Here is a 23,443-nt window from a genome sequence, read left to right on the forward strand (position 1 = left end):
TGACTTGTGATTGTGTGGTAGCCTTTTGGCTCCCTTGCGCAATGACCTCAGTAAACACTTTCATGGCAACTTTATGGGGTTAACTGCAGTTTCAGGTCACATTAAATGAAACATTAAGTTTATTTTATAAATTGTGTCCAGTATTTGAGTAAAAAAAGGACTATTATCTAGGTTATGCGTATGACAAACTGATGAATAGCCAATGAGCACACAGCCAGAGACACGCCTTGCACCTCATATCACTATGATGGCTACTGTGAAAACGCTTAGCTCAACCGTTCAAAACCGGACTTTATCAACCACTAAGTGGCGTCATGGTGGCTACGTCCAGCTTTTATACTGTCTATTGTCCCAAGCTCAAGCAGCCAGAATTGCTCACTATCTAACTTACACCATTCTTTCTTTTTTAATATCTGCCCTTCTTATAACTTTTGAATCAGCTTTTCAGTATCCATCAAGTATCCATCTGAGTAATGCTTTTATGAGGCAGCAGGTTGCCATTAATATCATGACAAAAATCAGCAGTGAGTTATTCTAAGGTTTTGTTCGTAGTCAGCAGCTTCTTTGTTGCTGACAGGCGTAATAATTGTGCTCTGACATACTTGACTTTTGAGCACCATTGCCAGTAAAAGATTAAAGGTTCATCATTTTGTCCAGTCATAAGATCTGTGATAAAGCAGGTTATTTCAAGAAGGTGTATTTTTTGCACATTTTAAAGAAATATAAAGAAAGGAATATTTTATTTTATATTACTTGATCAGTCTTTTTTAATTTTTTTATAGTAAAGCATACTCTAAATAAATATGTAGCCATTTAATTGTGTCTAGATGCATATACTGTAGGCAGCAATGGAGCAGCACTTTTGTGCATGAGGCTGAGGTGACTTTCTGCACTTTCCATCTGAAGCTGAAGTGGGCAGAGAGCCAAACATCCCTGCTGCCTGTTAGGACACTTGTACACAGAAATTCAAATAAAGCAGACATGCTGGGCAGACAGCCGCTGTCTTATCACTCATCTCTTTTTGTGTGCATGGAAAATAAAATATCCCACACGCATGCTCTTGTATTCTGCATAAACAAGCCTCACCCGGATACTGATGTTTTGAATGCTCAAGATATTTTTGGAGGACAGATGGTCTTATGGTGAACACACCTACTAGCTTTCACACCACTAGCATCAGATGATAGGCTATTTATCACTCTAAAATCTGTCAGGTTAATATGAGGCTAATAGCAAACTAGCATGGCAATGGTTCTTCCAGACTTCACTCATTTTCTTTTATTTGTTTAATAAGTATCAAAGCCATGATAAGCTGTGTGCTGCATGCACATGAATGTAGATCCATATTTATCATACACATAAGCCAGTGGTTTTGATTTTCTCATCCAACTCTTGATATGAGCAGGTTTACCTTTGAAGAGTAGAGTTATCTGAAGGCGAGAGGAACTAGTTTTTGTTTCGCCTCAGATTACCATCATCCTGACAAATCCCAGTGAGGCGTATCCATCTCATTTAGTATGCTAATCAAAATGCGGGCTGCTCTGCCCTACCTTGATGAAGCTTATATCTTGTTCTATGAATAGATATGCGGCTGAGTGCTGACCTGCCGCCGCGGTTCACCGTGTTCCTTCCCTGCACCGGTCCTCGCAGCGCTTTTTGACAAGGCCATCTGACCACACATGAAGATTTTTCAAATGCACACACAGTGACTGACTCATTCTAGCATGGCAGACTTCTTTTTTTTTCTTTTTAGCTGTGTCTCTTGTGATTAGGGTTTTAAAAAGAAGAATTTTAAAAAAAAATCAGTTTAAAAAGTGAGCATCAGGATGTCAGTTTGGCACTTACAATAGGCTTTTCACAACAAGCACCACTGAGGCTGGTGAAGGCCATCCATGCCTGCTCCGGTCTTTAGCAGATTCTGTCCTTTTTCAGTCTTTGGTGTGCTCACCAGGGTCACATCTTTGAATTTATGTTTGTGTGTCTTTTTGTATGTGTACTACAATAACTAACCTTGTCCTTTTCACTTGAAAGGCTTTTTGCTAACCGATGGTGCAATTATGCTCTTTCATAAGGAGTAAAGGAAAGAAGAAATGGTGTGTCAGCTTTTAAATTTCCATTGCCACTCCTATCATACAAAATAAGTTTCTGATCTGCTGTTTTTGTGCTTGTGACTTATAAGTTGCTTGAATACCTTAAATTGAAACAAAGTGTTAGTTATCCTCTTTTTTTTGTCGGCTTATATTCCTAGTCCTAGAGACTCTGGACCTTATTAGTAGCTAAAAAAAAAAACCTTATTGAATATCATTTTACTACTGTGACACATAGTAAGTTTTTAAAACCTTTAACTTCAGTATATAGCCCACTGTGTTGTGTTAAATTAATAATTTTTTGAAAAAGAAAAAAATATACCTCTGACATACTTTACGAAAAATATCTGAACCTTTTTGTGTTGACTATTACGTCCTATAGAGACCAACACATTTACATTACAGCTCTCCAAAAACCACAGATTCAAAATACATGAAAAACTGAACAATTTGTTTTGCTGTGTTAACTAATAAAAGTAAAAATTACACAGATAAAGAAATAAAATGTGTTCAGAATTTACAAGTTGGTGATGATTCAACTCATGACTCATTAAGCACCATCAGTATGTTGCATAATGTAAAATTGTTGGCCCACCACTTGATCGTGTGCAGCCTATAATATCTAAAGTGTATTATTAACATATGCTTTTGGTCACTTCTGTATTTTGTTACTTTCATTAAATATTTTCCTTATATGCTGTCATAAAAAGGTTTCACACCTTTTCAAGTACAGAAATGTAAAAAACTGTTTTCATGGAAGTGAACGTCCAGTCATTTTTCTCCCAAGGTCAGACTGTGTAATGCTCAGAGGATTTAACCCCCACCTCCCCAAAAAAGCCCAAGAGCCACATTTCAGTCTCTAACTACCTTCATTTAGGTCAGATTATTAATTTAAAGAAAAGCAATGGAAGATCTTGTAATTATGGGACTTGAACCACTGCAGAAATAAAACAAGCGTTTAGAACATTTCATTCTTTGCTTATCTACTGGGTATAGCTTAAATTTTTATTCCTGGCCATTTGCCTTTGATTCATCTGGATTTTCAAGAATCTTCCCAAATGTGCCACATTTTTATACTTATATCAGTTCCTCTTTCATTTAGAACGAAAATAAGAACCCTATTTGGAAAGGACAGTACATACAGTACTTACAAAATAAGAAAGGGAACTGTTACAGGATGTAACAGTTTGTTTGTTCTTTACAACTGGATTTGTAAAAAGCTTTGGGAAAATTTTAGACCTAAGAGGTACATTAGTGTTTTGCGGGCAATGATGAGTCAAAATTCAAAAAAGAAGAATGTTTGAAAGTGTATTGCTGCATACAGACAGGGGTGACTGACATTGTTTGTCTTTTTTTTTCTTTTCTTGGTTATAGTGTGGAAAAACGTCCCCTTTGACTACTGCTTCACTTGTAGATAGACACAAAAAGGCTGACCGATGTGGAAAATAAAACTGGAAAAAATATAGTTGCTCATCCTGAGCATTCCCTCCTAAACCACATGTTGACCCCAAACCCCATTTTTAAACTAAAAGTAAACATCTACTAAACACAGTAAACAAAATCTAAAATAGTAAGAAAAAGAAACCCACCAGTAAGACATGCTTTTCCAATTGCATGTCATTTTTTCAGGAGATTTTATGGAGGTCTAAAGTAACATTCACATATTAACTGCCACACAATATATCAAGAAAAGCTCCTCGTATGTCAACCCCCCCCCCCCCCCCCCCCGCAGATTCTTTACTCCATTATAAGGATCATCCGTCCCTCCTGGGGGTGATACATCTGCTAGTGAGTAACCACACCATCGTAGCTGGCTTTCTTCTAGTATTACAGTAAAACCCTCCTTCCTTCTGCCTCCATGATTCCCCTGCTGCCTAAAAATGAGAAAAATGAGTTGCAAGCATATCTTAATTAAAGTCAATGTTTAACAGCATTCATTTAATACACACATAAACAAAGCACAGATGTGCATGTGCAGGCTCTCATGCAATGGTGGTTATGCAAGTTAGAGTCCAAAGCCATGAGTTTTACTGTACATGGAACCCCCCCCCCCCCTCCCACCCCTGCACAGCCTGCACGCAAACTTATAAACACACATGTTACGCAGGTGAGAAGAGTCTGGGAACTGTACAGTCACACAAGATTAAACAGAGGGACGTGGGCACACAAACACATGTGCATGCTGCCATACATATGATGAGGACAAAAATACAAATGGACATAAGATGGACATTTTTTTGAGATGTAGGATGAATTTAGAATGAAGTCAATTAAGGTTCAGTTTTCAAAGCATCCCCAATTTTTCCACACGCTGATGAAAACCAGGCAGCATCTGTTTTATATGTGTTTGTGTAGATTTGTATTAAAGTCTAATTTCTCTTAATGACTAACAGGAACCTTCGGGGTGAGAAGTATGTCACAGTGGATGCTGACTTCACCTCTCAATAAGCTCATTCTTTACGGTAGATTAGCTTCTCTTTGTCTCACTGGCCAGCACACCATCAAAACCATTACTTAACGTACTAAGGAAACTGGGTGCACAAAGGCAGGGAAAAATGGAGACGGGGAGTAATGAAGCAATATACGCTTTCCCTGGTGGTTTTAATGTTGAGTGCTGGCCATAATTCACACCAGCACACACATGCACACACACTAACGCAAGACCAAATTTATTCACACTCATACACGCCTGTGCACATGGACAGAAAACAATACTTTTATCTCTCTGGCTGTGTTTCTGTCTTTCCTACCCTCCATTTAGGTCAAAGAAGATATACAGACGTGTGAAACAGACTGCCCTTGACATTGTGGGTTGACATTTCTGTGCTGGATGGGGGTGGGTGAGGCTCTACACTGACCTGATTCACCCCCATATTAATCATTGTTATGGTACAGCATGACATTGATTTTTCAGAACGAGTGCACAAAACTGCTGTGAAATAATCTTGTTTGGTTACAGACGAGTTTTGTGAGATTTTTTCTTTTTATTTCAGTGTAACTTTTATAGTTAGTCTTGTACTCTACAATTGATAGAAGCTTGATTTCAAGCTTGGTTTAGACTATGTGACGGCTTGATCTGTTTCAAAGGGAAAACCTTGCTGTTGCTGTCGAGGTACCATCGAATACATTGCAGGCTCATAATATTTTGACGAAGAAAAACCCGTTTTTTTCTCTATATTCATACTAAACACACATGTAAATATAGTAATATCAATTTAAGGTTTTACAACTAGACATTAGGTGATAATGGTGATGATATCAGAGTACTAAACCAAAAAACAATAACCAAAAAAGTGTATAATAAGAGCGATACAGTCACGATAAGAAGAAAGTACAACCTTGTTTATTTCTAAAGTTTTACATATCAGGATAAATGTAAAACTTCTCTGGTCCACAGCAGCATCTAAAATGATCTAAAACATTACACAGAATCCAGTATTTGATTATTTAACAAAAACAAAGCCAAAATGCAGAATTAGTGTGTCAAACCTGACTGCACCCCATGGTTTGGTAGTTTGTGGAACCACCTTCAGCAGCAATTGAAGTCATGGTTTTCTGTATGATACTCTGTCATTGTGGATGAATTTTGGCCCACTCTTCTTGCCTATGTTGTTTCACTACACTGAGATTTTGAGATTTGTGAGCATTTGTTTACAGTATACACTTTAACTGTTGTTAACTTACAACAACTATTTTGGTGAAAAGCCAACCATGCTAAACATGCTAACTAACTGAGGCCTGTAGCAACCGAATGGTAGCTCTTGGGCGTTGCACGGTCTGACCTTGGAATTAATTTGCTGGACGTCCACAATAGGGAAGACTAGGAATTGATAAACTTTAGGTTGTTTGGAAATGACCATATAACCTTTTCCAGATTGATGGCCAGCTGCAGATGCTTATCTAAGATCACTGCTGATGTCTTTCTTCCTTGTTAACAATCACCTGAATGCTCTAGACCAGCAAACTATTAAAAACCCTGCTTTTATAGAGGTGCTTACATGTGCTGATGACCAGTTAATTAACTGCACATGGCTTTTACTTTCCTGTGTAACTAACGTTGTGTACTGATGTGATGATTAGCAGCAAGAAACTCCTGGTTCTGTTTGGGATTTACATTCTCTCTCCTCCAGGTTCTCCACAGCTCAATGACATGCATTTTGGGTTAAATAGCTGTTCCTGCTATAGGCAGATAACTTGTCCAGGTAACCTATAATAGCTGGGGTAGGCTCCAAGAACTGCAGTTTTTTTTAACTTAATTTTTCAACACCGGAGGTACTGCTCGGTTAGAAGTGACAAAATGTCTCATTCAAACCTCACACATTCAGATGCCGTGACATTAACTGAGTGTACTGTTCAGCTCAAGGACTGGATTTAAAGCTACAGGCACTGAAACAGCTCATTTTGAACAGCTAATAAAAGCACCGAAGACAGATCAACCTGTTTGGTTTTTGAGCCAGGGACATTTGTATGGTTTACAGCGACTGTGACATATTATTCAACAAAGGTTTGCCAATAAAGGACGCGACTAATCACATCCACACGCAGGCACAGACTAAACTATCATAGTCTAGTTATTAATCTGGAGTAATGAACACACAATCTGTGAGGTTCATGTGGGTCAGTGGAGGATGATGCAAGACACGGCCACATATAGAGTGTGATGCATAAACCCTTAACATGATTAAATGTAATTATTTCACAAAGTGACCTTTAATGAAGAATTGTTGAGCACTATGCTAGTATGTTGTATCATATGACCCACTGCACACACATATAAAGCAGTCACATGCAGCCTCATGTTAGAATGGGAGGTAATACTCTCAAACCAAAGGCAGGCGGGGGATGGGAAATAGGGTTAGTGGGCTTATGCAACAGGAATGAGCACAAGATGAGCATGATGGCCCCTCATATGAGGAAAACAGGCTAGACGTGTGTGCTTGTGTGTGTCTGTGCGTGAGGAAGAGATGAACTCTATATCTTCTGGGCTGACAGGAGGAGATGAGGGCCGGACAGGCAGCTTTTCTGTTTCCTGATTATTCCACCTCATCTCCCTCCCTGCATCCAACCCAGCATCAGCCTTGCTCTTTCTCTGTGTGGAAGCAAAGCGTTCCTGACAGCAGAAAAAGAAAAAGAGAAAAAATACTGAAATGATAGAAGAAAGAAGTGAGAGAATGAATGACGTGAAGAGAAATCTTTGTTAGTGAAATAAAGACACACCTGGGGAGTTTATTGTGTAATATGCAAAAGGTTTTCTCTGATTTTGAATTTGTCGGTGTTCATGAATAAATTAGACAGACACTCTAATAAAACTGAAGGTTCGTCATGTATCACCCAGATTACATCACTTGCTCAAGTCCAAAACAGATCAATGTGACAAAATGAAAAGCATCAATCAACACAATGATTTCCTTTCTTCTAACAGTCCACTCCAATCCTCCCGGTGCGTGAGGTTATCCAGTTTAGTCCCATCAATGACGGAGATAGAAAGAACAAAATCATTCAGGATCCATGGCAATGCTTCACTGAGGTAGATAACAAGAACGAGTGGAAACATCCATCACCCTTTACTGCAATTTTTTTTTGAAGCTTTTAGCTAATTTTTTTCATCCTCCAAGCTTCACATGATGATTTATTTTCAGCTATTTTCTTTTCTCATTTGTACTAAAAAAAAAAAGAAAAAAATTCTGTGGAGTGAAATAACTGGAGAGGCTCATGCTCACCATTCATTCTCAGGTGTCAGGTTCTTTCTTGTAGCGGAGAGATGGAAAACATGAAGTGGTGATTTGTATTATAAAAAATGAAAATGTAACTTTGATGCATATTGGATGCCAAATTGAAAATGAAGTGAAACACCTACGTGGTTGCTTCATTTATTAAAGTAAAGCTTTGAAAGGTGAAAGTTCTCTATAGATGTAACAGAGGCTAATATGTTTGGATTCTCTTACAGTAACTTATTTTCCCCACACAACTGTGGCAGATTTAACCTGAGAAAACGTCCAGATATGTGTTGCTTGCTGCTTAAATTATCTTTAATTCCTTTTGGAGTCTATTTGTTCTGACATTATACACTAAAGTATCTCTTTAGTGAAGTATATGTCCCGTCCCCCCCCAACATTATATAACGGCTCTGACTCGTCACATAGGTCAAATAGATTTATAGGTTAAATATTTGAATGAAAAAAAAGTTTCATTTATCCTTTTAAGCTTATGTTTGCTGGAGGCAGTAAAAGGAGAGAGAAAGGAGGGACACGTTCCGAGGTCTGTGGCCGGATTTGGATAAGGACAGGCGAATCAATAGAGCCGATCTATACTTCGATAGTCACAGGCTAGTCATTTGGTACAGTTTCCTTATTGGACATATTTTTACACTTCCTGTAATAAACATGCTTATTTATTCATACTCAACTATTCTAAGAAGCCCAACATCATCTGCTTTATGCATCTTAACTTAAAGTCCTTCAGCTGATTTTATAGCCTTCAGAGAAATGTTCACACCTGATGTAAAGATCAGTACACAGCAGTGCTGCAAACAAACATAAGAAAACAATCATCGTTCTTATTAAAGCACAATTATGTAAATTTCAGGTTTTATGCATCAGGACAAAATAAAAAATTATCTGGTGCTTAACAGGTTCTAAAATTAGGTGAACAGAACATCAGATTCACAACAACACATGATATATGACGCCATGCCATTATTTATTTAACAAGAATTAGGCTAAAGTGCTGAAGCATGAGAAAGACTAATGCACTTGATTAACTGATCGTCAGTATGTGTGAGCACCTCTATGAAAGAAGTTTGGGAGTTTGCATTCGGGTATGTGTTAGCACAAAGTCGAGGTGGAAAGATATCGTCAGTGATCAATCAGAGGGTTATGAGGCCATTTCCAAATTCACCCCAAGTTCAGATTGTGCAAGAGCTACATCTCAGACTCTACAGGCCTCAGTTAGCATATTAAATGTTAAAGTTCATGACAGTACATTCAGAAGACTGAGAAAGCATAGCTTGTTCCGAAGGGTTGCCAGGAGAAACCTTTTCCTCATTAAAATGAACATGGCAACATGGCTTAGGTTTGCAAAGTTGCATGTGAATACACAAGATATAACACAAAATATTGGTTGGACAGGTGAGTGCAAAGTGGAGATAAAACTAAATATAGTATATCATCACAAACATTTCATTCCAATTCTCAAGCACGGTAGGGGAAGGGTTATGATTTGGGCTTGTTTTGCAACCACAGGACGTTGGCACCTTGCAGTCATTGAGTTGACCATGAACTCCTCTGCATAACAAAGTATTCAAATGTGAGGCCATCTGTCTGACAGCTAAAGCTTTGCCAAAACTGGCTCATGCAACAGGGTAAAGATCACAAGAACTGCAGTAAATCTACAACAGAATGGCTGAAAAAGAAAAGGTTTAATACTGGCCCAGTCAAAGTCCAGAATTCAACATAAGTGAACTGCTGTGATGGGACCTTAAAAGAGCTGTTCATGAACAAACACCTGTAAACCTAAGTGAACTGAAGTGATGCAAAGAAGTGAGAGTGTTAAAGTCATGCTGTATGTGATTATTTTAAGTTATTGCTGCTGATGATTGATGATTCTTTTTTCCTGATACATTAAACCTCAGAAATGAAATAGTGTCTATATTTTTTACATGACTGTACAATCACATCTCCAAAAAACGAATTTGGCTTGTTATATAAAATGTAATTAATTGGAAAATAATTCAAACCCAATATTTAATTAAAAACAGTAAAAACAAAACAGATCCGATGTTGAAAAAGAGACATTTCTTGCACGGAATTTGTGCTGCAGGTTTTATTTTGCTCTTCGGGGTAGTCAAAAAGTGTCTGTGGCTGGGATGATGTGAGGGCAGACAGAGGAGACAAGGCTCATGTGCCCCTTTATGACACTATGAATTTTATCGCTTCTCATCCGCTGGTATGACTTTGTCATTTCATTGCACCTCATCTCTTATGTGCATCACATCCTCTGATGATTGCACTTTTGATTTTGCCATATAGATACACGTGGTGTGAATCCTAGAGCAAAAGAAAGAGACTCAAAAAGCTGCGATTGCTTTTGTTAAACTGATTTGTCGGGCACTATTTGTCAGACTGTAATAATGATTGTTTTATTTTCTTTTGTCTGCTGGTACACGCTCGTTTTGTTTGCGTGTGTGAATCTGTAATTACAAAAGGGCTGTTCAGTGTGAAGAGCTCTGTCGTCCCACCACAGGCTGTGAGTGCGAGCTATAATCTGCCTTGATGACGCTGATCACAGTCTGTGAATGGAGGTGCTGCGGGACAAAGCTCAACCGCTCTGTGCCAGTGTGCCATTACAGAGATGACATCATTCCTCTGCAGCACTTAGCCCGCGCATGGACACTGACATGCACGCACACACACACTCACACATAAGTATCATTTACGGCTGCTCACTTCTCAGGTCTCCCCACCCACCTACCCACGGTGTCATGGATCTATCCTCGTGTGGCCAGCAGCAATTAGCATGTGTACTCGCACGTGTTTGTGTTGGTGTGTGTGAAGCACCAGTTCAGATAACGCATAGAGATCAGCCGAGGAGCGAGCTATCAAGATTAAGACAAAGCCACCACATCCATCACTGGGGCAATGTCAGTGCTGGGGGGTGAGAGGCCCACTAATGGCCATATCTCAGCAGATCCATCACATCTTCATCTTGTTTACACTTTGAACCCCACACCACATGATGACTCACTCCTCATTAGCCAGTCAGTGTGTGCGCATGATATCATGTGTCTCCACTTGTGTGCAGAATAGATAAATAAATAGATAGATGTGCGTGAGTACACTGATACTCTGTGTCATCTATAACTCTGTATTCTGTTTGTTTTATCCTCTTGTCAGGCCTAACCTGTCATTATGAATAACCGCACTGGAAGCCAGAAGCCACGGTGACTCCTTGTCTCTGCGTTGCTTTTTTTTTTTTTTAAATTACAAAGTTATTAATGCTTAAGCTTTTGGTTATGGTCCAAACATTTGCTGTATTATGTGCTGCCCGACCACATGTGACAGTGTGGTTGGTCAAACTCATTATGAATGACTAAACCCAAAGGCGGGGTGAAAAACTGTCCATCCAGTGATCAAAGAACAGATTGGATTGGAGAACAGAGTTTAGACTAATGTAGAGGCAAAATCAATGGGGGAGGGGGTGAATTTTTTTTTTTTTTCTAATGTGATGAATTTGTGTTTTAATGAACTAGAAGAGCATTTCTGCTCTGCGGCTGTTGCTTATCACCTTTCAAAAAGGAAGATGCCTTATCTACCATAAGCTGTCAGCTAATTCTGTTTTCTTTGTAAAACTGCATGCATACTTGAAAGGAATGAGTGGCATCAGCATTTCAAAGGCAAGCTTCCAGTTACTTGACTAGCACCTACCCTCTGCCGTACCTTGATTTCTTCTTTTGTCAGGTGATAGCAGGTCGCCTTATGTGGTGTAGGAGCTGTCACAATAGACAAAACTATGATTCACACTTGGGGCTTTCAAAACACTGACATCAACAGCATTGTTTAACAGCCTGGCGTGGTAAGCTATATTCCAGACCTCTGAATCACCCTTAAAAATGTTCAGCGTTTAAATGCCTGGCATTGTTAAATTGTTCTATTGAATTAATAAGGATGACAATTTATCCTATGTAGTACTTGCTATCAAGCTATATTAATGGATATTAGCTATTAAAATGGCATTAAAAATGAAATAAATGACAAATTTAATACAATAAAATATTTTGAAATCATTTGTAATTAATGCTGTATGAACAGATATATACATTTCCTGCTAATGATACAGTTAACACAATAAACAATCATGGCTTTCGTAATTTTGGCTGGCATACTGTAATTGTAATCTTTAAATTTTATTTTACTTTTACTTGCTTGTTGGGAGATACAGAGTTGGCCTGGTGATGGCTGCTTTAGCTGGCCTTGTACAAATATGATTACCCTAGCAAATACAACGTTGGCATGCAAGAGAAACCAGGATTTACCAGGACAGTGCTTGATTATGGATGGGTTTCAGCTGTGCAGACTGATTTCAAAGCAGTGAAGATTCAGTGCTAGGTCGAGCCCACGAGATAAAATGGGGACCACAGGAAAAAAGGCCACACGACAGGACCTGGAAACACATAGGAACACATAGGAAAATGCTTGTTGAGGAGGGCGTTAAACACAGAAAAGACCAGATCGTTTCTTTTTATGCTATGACTAATGCCTTAAAGCATCATCTGTGTGTTTTTGACTTTCAGAAGGATTATAAGGAACAAACCACCTCCATCACAGGTGACACTGAGAGCAATTTAACCACACATTTGTTTAAAAGCCTCACCTGTGAGACACAATGCCACTTAATCTGGATGCAAACAAGCAAATGCAAACCCATATGAAAAGACCTGCACACACAGCATGCTATCGCCCTCATCGGTTTACAGTCTGGAGATAAGAGGACATTAGTGATACATAATGTAAAACACAAACACTTGCACACCCACAACCATGGCCCGTTCTTATGACTAACATTTCTCCGATGAATCATCATGTGCTGATTACTGTTAGTGTACAGCGTGTTCAGGTTAATTTCTTACATTAAAACAAAGATGACATTTACCGAATGTGCGCCCATTGATATGGAACAAGGCAGAGACAAACAAACACCCTGTAGGTGGAGATCAAGATGTTGGACAAACAATGAGATAAAGTTTTTTACCTCTGACTTAAAAATGAAACCAGCCAACGAAACAACCGGCAGAAGCTACGTAGAAAATGACGTGTGCATAGAGCTTAGGAATGCACTATTGTCACCTCGCCCAACAAAATCCAAAGTGAAAATTGCTGTGTAATATTTAGTATGCCCTCATACCCGCATGTAAAAAACTAAAGCTATTCTTAATAGCTGGTCGGTTCAAAAGCACAAAATCATGTAAATGAATACTGTTTTTTTTGCCTTAAAATAGACAGAAAAAGCAAACAGAAAGGTTCAGAGGCGTTTTCAATAATTCAGTAACCTCACTGACCTCACACAGACTGGTGTGACTGCAGCCACGCCAGACAAGTAGTCAGTCAGGTGGCTGCTGAAATGTGACTTTGGTATTTGTAGTTGTGGCGAGCCTGCTCCCTCAGTCATAACATATCTTTGACTATTTTGTAATTAACAGTGAGCCTTAGAAGTTTTCTTTTTCAGTTCTTTTATTTGTTATGAAATGCCTCTTCTTTATGAAAGAACATTTGAAGTATCTCAGGGTGAAAGGACTTTGTTTGAGGTTCTTTTGTGTATTTGAGAACAAATGACACGACCGCACCGGCAGAGATAAAGTACCTGATGCATGTAGGTTAGGTAACAATGACAAACAGTGCGGTTATGAATGGACCATACTGTATACGGCAGGACAACGTAGGATTTATAAAATATTTTTGTTTTTTTTTATACCTGACAAAGAGCAGAAGACAATTTAGAAGAAGACTCTTTGTTCAGGTGCTGTGAAGATATAGCCTGCCTATTTATACTGAAACATTTGAAGTTTGTCTGTTGTAGTATTATATCTGATCTGAATATTGGCTCAAATGTACGGTGGCCCTGAGAGGCCAAACGGACTGCAACTTGAGAAAACACCAGCAATAAGAAAAATGCTGCAAAAGCACACGAAACACAACGGAAATAGGAAAAACGAAAACAGAAATAGGAAAAAAAACACAAGGGAAGTGTTTCTGGGGGGACAATAACCCGACGGACCAGTTGCAGGAACCCAAAACATGGTAGGCCTGTTTTATCATGATTCATATAATACCGATGACAGATTTTTAGGCTAAGAGTTAGGCTAACACGGTTACAGCTCATCTTTTCTTTCCTCACAAACCCGATAGATCCTCCACTTCTTTTAAGTGCCTCCCAATGCAATTCTTAGCATATTTTGGTTCCTGCAAGTGGTCGATCGGGTTATTGTCTCCCCAGAAACACTTCCCTTGTGCTTTTGGAAATCTGTTCTTTCCCATTTGTGTTTTGTTTATCCTATTTCCGTTGTGTTTTGTGTGCTATTGCAGTGTTTTTTTTAAATCTTTTATATTTTAAGTTCATCTGGATGTAGCATAACCAGTATATTTGCATTATGATGATTGTTCAGTGGTTATATATGCATATTAACAATCATGAAACTGACCTAACAGCCCATTGTTAGTCTCTAGTACAATTTTCGATCATTATGCAGATGTACTGTTTATCAGGCTGGGAAAACCTGCAGTCAGCTGAGACTGAAGAAGTCACATGGCTGAGTGTAAAAGTCCAGATGAGTCCAGATGAACAAAATCAGCTTTCTGGAATTTCCTTACCTACACGAGCATTCATCAGGTGATATGTAGTGGGTGTTTTCTTGGCACACATTGGGCCCCTCAGTACCATAGTTGTTTAAACACCACAGACTGCCTAAGTATTTTTGCTGACTATGTCCATCCCTTCCAGCATAATAACAAACCATAGCACAAATCATCTCAAGCTGGTTTCTAGATCATCACAATGAGTTCACTGTACTCAAATGATCTCCACAGTCACCAGCTCTCGATCCCATAAGGCGTCTTCGGGATGTGGTGGGATAAGAGATTTAAATCATGGATGTGCAGCTGACACATCTGCAGCAGCTGTGTGTTGCTATCATTTCAACATGGACAGAAATCTCAGAGGAATCATTTTGGCACCTTGTTGAATCTATGCCACGTAATACAGTGTCTGGTGAGTGTACAATGTGATCATTTTTAATGACGCTCTGCAGCACAGTAGATTCTTGTTGTGAAGCTCCACAATGACTAAACTTTAGATGCTGAATACCCTAAAACGTTCCACATTTCTGCATATATCTTAAATAGAAGTTCCTAAAGACGATCTTAATGCTAAATGTCAAAGAATTACGGAAACACATTGATGGAGAATTACTAAGCTACATTTAAAGACACTGAAAAATCAACCTCAACAATCTAATGTGTGAATTTTTAACTATAATCATAGAATATTAACTTCCTCTTAGATTGCGAAATTCTCCAGACTGACTATATGACAAGTGGAAAGTTATAATATTAATGTTTAACTGAATTGATGTGACGCATTTGTGTTTACACGTTTAGCAATTTCAGTTAACAGTGGTGTGCTTTACTGACGGGGAGTTTTTTTCAGCTTTCCAGTGACGGGCAGATCGCCTCATTACAGTAGCAGTTGTGGGATGAATGCAAAGGTTGAAGTTACAAATAAGTGTCTTTAATGACTTGGAAATGTTTAATCTATTATGCATCGTATTGCTGCACAAGTCACTGCATTCCTCTCTGGAAAAATGAGGCAACAGAACATTTAGATGCCCTGCCTATGGTAATGCTATCGTGATAATTGGATCTTATTTCCTAAGTGCATTCAAGTCTTCTTGTAAGAGATTGTCAGTTTAACTGATTGGAATTAATCAACTCAGAAGCCCAAGCCTCCCTTTAAAGGTTCCCCAATAACCCCATAGTTTTATGGATGAGATTACTGTCAGCTTTGAAGCCACAAAAGCAGCATTTGTTTAACCATTGTTTTTATGATCTTTTGTTCTGACGCACTTTGTGATCTTTATCTTGAAAGGAAATTTTAGTCACTTACTTACTTTACACTTGTGCACACCTGAACTTATCAGTTAACCTGCAGATGATATGATTGTGCACATGTCCCATGATTTCTGGGAGTCAGGGCTTTTGGCCCATCTGAGAGAAAACAAGAAGGGGTCAGATCTGTCACTGGAGATTGATATCTGTGTTAGTGTTGCGTGAAGGTATGCTACACTCTGTTTCTGACTGTTCCTCTTCTCCCACTCTGTATGTTACGCAACAACAGAGGAAAAGTACCCGTCCCAGTGTCAGGTATCAGTGAGCTGCTGTACGTCTGCTCTCATTTTATTCGGCCTCACACAAAACATTGTGCAAGATTACTTCCAAGAACTGGAGTACAACATGGAGCTGTTTTGATCCACCCAGACTGACACGAGGAAGAGATTTATGTTCTGGAGGGAGTGCACGGTTAAATTTGTTCATGCACTCGTGCTCCAGCACACAAACACACACTTGTGAATATACAGCGCGTGCAAGGCGAGCAGAGCAAGAGCTATAACGCTTTCCTTCCTGTGCTGAAAATTGCTACTGGGCAATATGAACTGTCAATAGAAAATCTTCTTCTGCACATCACTTGTGAAATATATGAACTTCTAATCTTCTCTTCTGAAAATTAAGTGAAGACAAGGACACAGAGAGTGTGTGGAGCCTCACCAAGCTTTATTTACATGCGCACTATTTCTTATACAAACTTCAAAATTCAAAATGTAATACACAGGAAAATACCCACTAACATTAAGTTGAGAATAAGCAAGATTAATAAAGAGCAAAAGTTCAAAGGGAAAAGTTCAGAGTGTGTATGAAAGGGAGCTGGCCTGGGCTTCTTAACAAGGATGGAAGGACTCATAAGGAGATAATATAAAGAAAATGTCCAAGAGGTGATTAAGGTTTCTAGTGGTATGTGTCTATTTTTGCTTTTCTCAGCTTTAAACCAGCATATTTTGTTCTGCGCGTGTGTGTCGAGCATCAGAGGAGGTCATCTGTGCCTGAATAAAGCAGTGGTTTTGTGAAAGGCCTGCTCAGCTAGGACTACGAGAGAACGATCCTCCCAAAGAGTCGATGCATTTTTACACCGAGCCGAGTGCACATAATGTTAGGAACGCCTTTTAGATTTGATATTTCCCAAATTGATAAGAGCTCTTTTCAAAGATGACTGCGTTCCCCGGATTTCACTTTGCCTGTCGTCTTCACAGGAGTAAGTAATTTTAAGTACAGACAGTGTAGATGAATTCAAATGCTTAACAGTTCAGGGGATGGCTCAGGAGTCCCCCTGACAACAGAAAAGACAGATAGTGTTCTGGAAATTTTAGATGTAGCAAGGTGTTGGTAATTCCAGCTTGCTGACATTTTCACTACGTCAGTGTAATGGGTTTGTAATAATATTAATAATATCGGAGGATGGTGCAAGTGCTCCTCTTTAAGCCCTGATTATTACTTTTTTATTTTTTTTTTTAAAAAGGAACAGAGTGTTTTAGCACTAAAAACACAGTGTTCCTCTCAGGTTGAGAAAGGTCCAGCTAGCTCATGCGCTAAACCTCAGTTAGTACAACAGACCATTCTAGCCAACCATGCACACCCACTCCTCCTTCCTTCCTTAGCTTCAAAGAGATATACACGAATCTGTACACTGATACACATGACAGGGAATACACTTCATGTCACTGCCCCCAAATGGAGAAGGGGTCTCCAGACGCTACAACAATGGTGCCTTCCACCATTTCCAAAATCTGGTTCAACAATTAAAATTGCTGGTAACAGTTTTCCCTCCTTACCCGGCGCATGATGTATTTGCTATTTCTTCAAATTCAGAGGTATGACAAACCCCAAGGGTCAAGTACTACATGAGCATATAAGGACATACAGCGAGTAAATATGCATTTCACACGGTTCATAATGCATAAATACATACATGCATACAGTCGGCTGTTCTGTATGCACCGCGAGGAGCTACAAACCCTCGTGAGATTAATTCAGTTGAAATAAAACTCCATCGATAAACACGTACACACGTTAACATGTATTTAGGAGATACAGGAAGTCACCTGCAGGAGCACCAGGCGTGTCCACGAGGGGATCTGTGTGTGTGTGTGTGTGTCAAGAGTCAAACAAGAGGAGAAAAAAGCTATGACAACAAAACCAAAAAACAACAGACTGTGTGAAGTAATAATCCTGACATTTATCGTCCTTCTAATTCTTCATCCTGGTGGCCAAAAGTTCACAGGTTACAAGTTCAGAAACACAAAGAAAATATGTCCCTCCCCCCCCCCCAAGAAACGTTAAAATACTACTCGACTGTGACTTGACGTTTCTTAAATGGAAAGCCTTCCTTCCTCACCCCCTGAGTGATTCTGTATATGCATAACAAGCCCCACAATCTCACGACAAGAAACCAGCAGAGCTTAACATGGATCCCTGCTATTTTTTGCTTTTTTTTTCTTTTTTTTCCTGTGTGTGTGTGTGTATTTTAAGTGTGTGCATAAATGTGTGTGCTGTCATTTGGCTGCCAGCATATCCTACTGTTTATTTCAAGTAATTTGGCAATATACAGAGATAGCTTATTGTTTTAATCAAGAAACAAATGGCTTCTAGAGGAATGAGCCTATAAAAGAAAAAAAAAAGACAACAACCTTCTCCCTTTGCTCAAACTTATCATGCTACAAGTGGCCGCAGCTCTAGGCTTCTGTGGGTTTTGGGTAAAAACAGAAAAAAAAAAAGAACAGAAAATATGCACAGCTTTCTCTCGGGACAGGATTAAACACTGTTTATATAGCACCTGTTGTGGTGTGGAAATGTTCACAACCCTAGGACACAGGTTTTTGTTTTGGCTACATCGAATGCTGTGATAAATGACCTCAACAGAACTCATCAGAAGTTAGGAAAGCAATGAGAAGACATACAAGATCTTTTCCCTCTTGAATTTTTTACCTGCCCTGCACTATTCTGTACCAGAAGTTTTCTTCCTCTAGTCTTTTGATATATACAAGGATAAAACAAAAGCTGTAGCAATCGTCTAATCATAATATAACCCTTAGTATGCTGCTGTTATTTCAAAGTCATGCATCATATAATATAGAAAACAGCAAGTGCATTGTGTTAAATTGAGGAATTTAAACTTCTGGGATTTTGGAGATTTCGCAATCTGGGGCAACGTTTCAGTTTGTCTACACATGGGTTTGCATGGACTGAATAAGTGGACACTCAGTGAGTACGACACTCCCATTTCCACCTTTTCATTTCACCAGTACACTGACTCTTTCTCTACAGACATTTTTGATTAAGAAACAAATATGATAAAACAGGAACTCAAAAAACAACAACAACAACAACATATGACATTTAAAATTACTTAGAACAGTGGGAATTTCTTTTTCAGTATTACACGTCTCAGGAAACCACTGGATCTGATTTACACCACAACATGTCTTGTTTTTTTTTTCTCTTTACACTTCAGTGGGAACACCTGCACCATGCTCTCCTTCGATTCTTTGCTTGCCATTTAGTCCTCAATTTCCACCTGAAGACCCCTTTTTGATAAGCAGTGTCTCTTTGATATCAGCAGACTGGGCGTCAAAGGAAAATTGCATAATTCTAAGATTTGTGAGTTTCTTGTGATTGTTAGATGTAGCTTTTGTTTTTGCTGTTGTTGTTTCACAAGAAGCTTTGAGGGCTCGTGTGCAGCATCTCTCGAGTCTGCAGGATCGTCCGTGGTTCACCAGTGTGGGAGCGAAGGTAAAGCTCTCAAGAGGAAGTCTTCTTCTGTAAACACAGGGTTGGTTATTTTACATTGTGCTGATGGCAGGTTTGGCAAAAAGGATGTTGTGTGTCCGATCTTCTCTTGCACCACACAGGTCAGACCTGGAATGAAAAAAATATGATTATCTTTTTGTGTTCGTAAGAATGAAAATCTTTTCCCTTCTCGAGGTTTTAAGTCACATTTTTGAATAAGTAGATTGGCAAATGTCACTGGCTCATATTAACAACAAATTTCTGTTCACTGCTGGTTATTTGCAGCTGCAAGCTAAGTGCTTAAAGCTACCACTTCTGCATATGTTTCATAATAAATGCATTTGAATATGAATTATTAAATCCATGAATTATTCCTAAAGTCCTGATCAAGTCCTCATCACATACTTCCTAGAAACCCAAGAAACCAGTGGTTGACTGACATTTCTTCAGCAATGTGCACATGACATCATGACATCACTGGAGAAACCTCAATTGAAGTTTATGGGACAATTACTTCTTCTCACTCTAATTAAGACCTCAGTAAACGTTTTGCTGGTGAATTTATGGTCTCAGTCATATTTAATTAAGCATGATGTTCATTTCATAAATGGTAACAATAAATTGAAACAAATGAATCGAATGTATCTGGGCAAGTCTTCCTTGTGGTAGACAAGTTGCTACTGTTTGAGTATGCAGCTTTACTGGGTTCTTGGTCATATTCAACCCTCACTCACGACTATAGGATTTAAAAAAATTGATGATAATGGCCAAAATTCCCAATTCAAAGCTGCGAAACAATATCTTCAATGTCACAACATCATGGCAGCTATTTTCATCTTTTACAGACCAAATACTTATTTCACTCATGACAAGTAGATCAATTTATAACTTTTATGGGTGATACTATTTCTCTGTCAATCAATTGAAACAACCTTTAAAATAGACACTGCTTATTTCTTTATAAGTGAGCAAACTTACAAATTCAGCAGGGGGTCAAATAATTATTTCCCCAAAATGTATATGCAGTCCACATCCTTATTAAAAACATATAACATGTAAGGAAAAAAACTGCTGGAGAAGTTTTTTTTATTGTGTCAATGTGATTTAGGAAGAACAATTAAGGTTGAAGTGGTTCAATAAAGAAAAAAACCCAGTAATTTTGTTCTGTGAAGTCCTTTCTTGACTCCTGTTATTATCACATCATCTTAGTGCTTTTGTCTAAGTCTGTCTCTATTCATGACAAAAATAACTCTACAACCCTACTGTGAGCATGACGTGTACTACACCAAATTTTACAGAGTTTTTTTCAGGAAAAAACAACAACTAATTAGCTCATACATATAATTCCCCATTAGATACTTCAAAACAAACAACACTTCAATTTACATACCTGCTCTGCTCCCACCGTCTCAGCCGGGTACCCAGCTCTGAGAGGTCTGCTTGGTGTTTGTGAAGTTGCTGACTCCATTCATGTTGGCAAGAGAGTCAAAGTTAAAATCCAGGCCATCTGCATCCATAAGATCATTCCTGATGATGGAGTCCATGTCGCATTCCAGGCTGCCATTGAATATGTCCAGGTCCAGATCTGTGGGGAAACGATCCGGATAGTTCCCTCCATTGCTGCTAACTGTCCCATTCAGGAAGATTGAGGTGTCAATCTGCATGGAGGAAGACCCATTTCCTCCCAGGGGTGAGAGCAGGAGCTGCTGTTTGGCATTAGCCAGAGTGTTAGCCTCATTCACTAGGTTCAAGCCTCCATTTATAGACCTCAGAGAGCTGTGATTGTGGTTGTTACTTCGCAGCATCTCTTGTTGGTTGCTTTGAAGTCCTCCAGTTGTCCCAAAAGTCATGACAGGATCATTGCGGAGCATGAGGCCACGGCGGGAGTTCTGGGAAACGAGGGCAGCTGCACTGGCCTGTGACATCAATGGATCTGACTGGGTCATCATTACATCACTATGGTTGTGACTGTCAGAGTTGAGCAAGTCTTGTAGTGTCTGGGTGCCAAAGCGGGTTGTGCTGATGCTGGAGAAGGACGTTTGCTTGTTCTCCTGGATGGTCTGCATGGGGGACGAACGCAGAGAGGAGCCCGCCGTGTGGGGCCCGAAGATGGAGTTACTGTAGCTAGCACTTCCATTAGAAGAAGAATTGGAGGATGGAGAGGAAGTGGAGGAAGGTGAGGCTATCCCATTGGGTTTGGACCCAAAACTGAAACCTGAGGAACCATTTGGTGCAGTCTGGCTGGAAGTGGTTGGCACCATGCTGATGTTCTCCAGGAACTCATCCATTATGTCATCTGTGAGTCCATCATTCAGATTCATTGTACCCGCCAGGTCCGCCAAACGGGGCAGCTCAGTCGGCACAGCCTTCCCATTCGTCTTGGCGTTCCCAGGAGACAGTGTTCTGCCAGGACTGGAGTAGAGCATAGGCGAGAGAGGCGGCTCGTCATCAGGCACCTCGTCTAGCTCGGGGTTGGCCAGAATAGGTGAGAGGCGGCCACTCACTGTGCTGGCATTGGAGTTTGTGCGAGAGCGGAAGTCTGTCCAAGCATCCAGCTCCTCGCTGCTGCGTGAGGTCGGGCTTCCAGGCCACTTAGAGAGACCTGAAGGACTGTCCGCACCACCTTCACCAGCTGCAGCAGCTGCAGCCTGCAGGGCTGCCTTCTTCTTGGCAGCACGGCCGCGGGCAGACTTGGTGTACTTGTTGCTGTTGTCCATGGAGACTGCCCGGCGCCGTGGAGCCTTACCACCCTTTCCTCCTTCTGGATTGATCATCCACCAAGAACTCTTTCCTGTTCCCTCATTTTGGACACGGATGAAACGACTGTGGAGGGATAAGTTGTGTCGGATGGAATTCTGTAACACAAAACAGAGAAGAAGACTCCGCTGAGTGCTGTGTGGAAAATACTTTTTGCGACAATTACTCAAACTCTGCCTGTCACCAGTATGGATTTGTATCCATTCTTCTTTTTGCCAGTGCAATATTCAATGAAAACCTCTCATTAAGTTCAACAACACTGATCCATAAACCACCCACGAACGCTCATTCTGCAGTCACGTAAACAGTTCTTCTCAGTGACTAGACGTACAAACAGCAAAAGCCTATTGTTTCAATTGTTGATCCACTAAATATAGACAGGCTCACATTAACATTGTGCACCACTTAGCGCTGATGTCTGCATTGTTCCCGTTGTAGCTTTTGTGTTGTGGGCATAAAAGAGAAAAGAGAGAGACAGTGTTCTAAAAATCAAGCCTCCTCAATAATGAATGACACATACAAAGAGCCTCTATATGTCAGATCATGTGTGTTTGTGTGTGACTGTTTGTCTTGGCTGGTGTGTATTGATTAGCTCTGAGCTCTTTCCTTGTGAGAGGCCAAAAGGCCCACTGTGGGGCAACTTTTTCACATGACAGTCCCTGCCAGTGATCAAGAGTTTCATTCACAACACAGAGACGTACGCGCGCATTAAAGGCCCAAACGACTACATAACAACCCTGTTGAAATGCTTGTTGTCTTGCCGCTGACTATGTTAGCATTAATAGTTAGCAGGCGTACATTTGTTCGTGCTTCACATTGTGCAGAGACTTTCACCACACTTGCAATCATTGTCGAGCTACTTTCACACGTGCACTGCAGCCCAGAGGTTTTCTAGACATTACCCAGAAACGCAAATGTCAAACTCAGTTGCATCTAACATTAAACACTCTTTACCCTACCAGCTTAACAGTACAAAGTCTGTGTCGTGTACAACCCATCCTTTTTCATAAATAGAGCCAGTAATATGCAGAAGGACCCATGCGATAATGGGTCCTTCTGCACATCTTTTTTCATGCATCTCCCATCACCGTACCCAAACAGAGCATTTCCAGTAGTGAGAAATGTTGTCATGTGCCACATAGGACAAAGGGCAACCTCACTGCTTGTATAGATCTGATCCTCCTGGAGTTCATGTGTAACTTCAGCCTGTTATCT

The 23,443-nt window shown here is 39.9% G+C and overlaps 1 protein-coding gene and 1 long non-coding RNA gene across 2 annotated transcripts in view; one reads left to right on the forward strand and one right to left on the reverse strand.

The window, feature by feature from the left end:
* LOC148098421 (uncharacterized) overlaps positions 1-23,443 on the forward strand; it is a 71,663-nt gene that overhangs the window by 3,792 nt on the left and 44,428 nt on the right. The window lies entirely within an intron of this gene.
* The window catches only part of foxo3b (forkhead box O3b), a 43,368-nt gene continuing 36,309 nt past the window's right edge, over positions 16,385-23,443 (reverse strand). The window contains exons 3-4 of the mRNA XM_006792480.3: positions 20,862-22,326; positions 16,385-19,600 (exon numbers count right to left, since the gene is read on the reverse strand). Of these exons, the coding sequence (XP_006792543.1) occupies positions 20,881-22,326 (1,446 nt within the window). The 3' untranslated portion in view covers positions 16,385-19,600; positions 20,862-20,880. The remainder of the gene's footprint in view (positions 19,601-20,861; positions 22,327-23,443) is intronic.

The sequence above is a fragment of the Neolamprologus brichardi genome, chromosome 15 (assembly GCF_056152115.1).
Source record: "Neolamprologus brichardi isolate AB-2024 chromosome 15, ASM5615211v1, whole genome shotgun sequence".
Lineage (NCBI taxonomy): Eukaryota > Metazoa > Chordata > Actinopteri > Cichliformes > Cichlidae > Neolamprologus > Neolamprologus brichardi.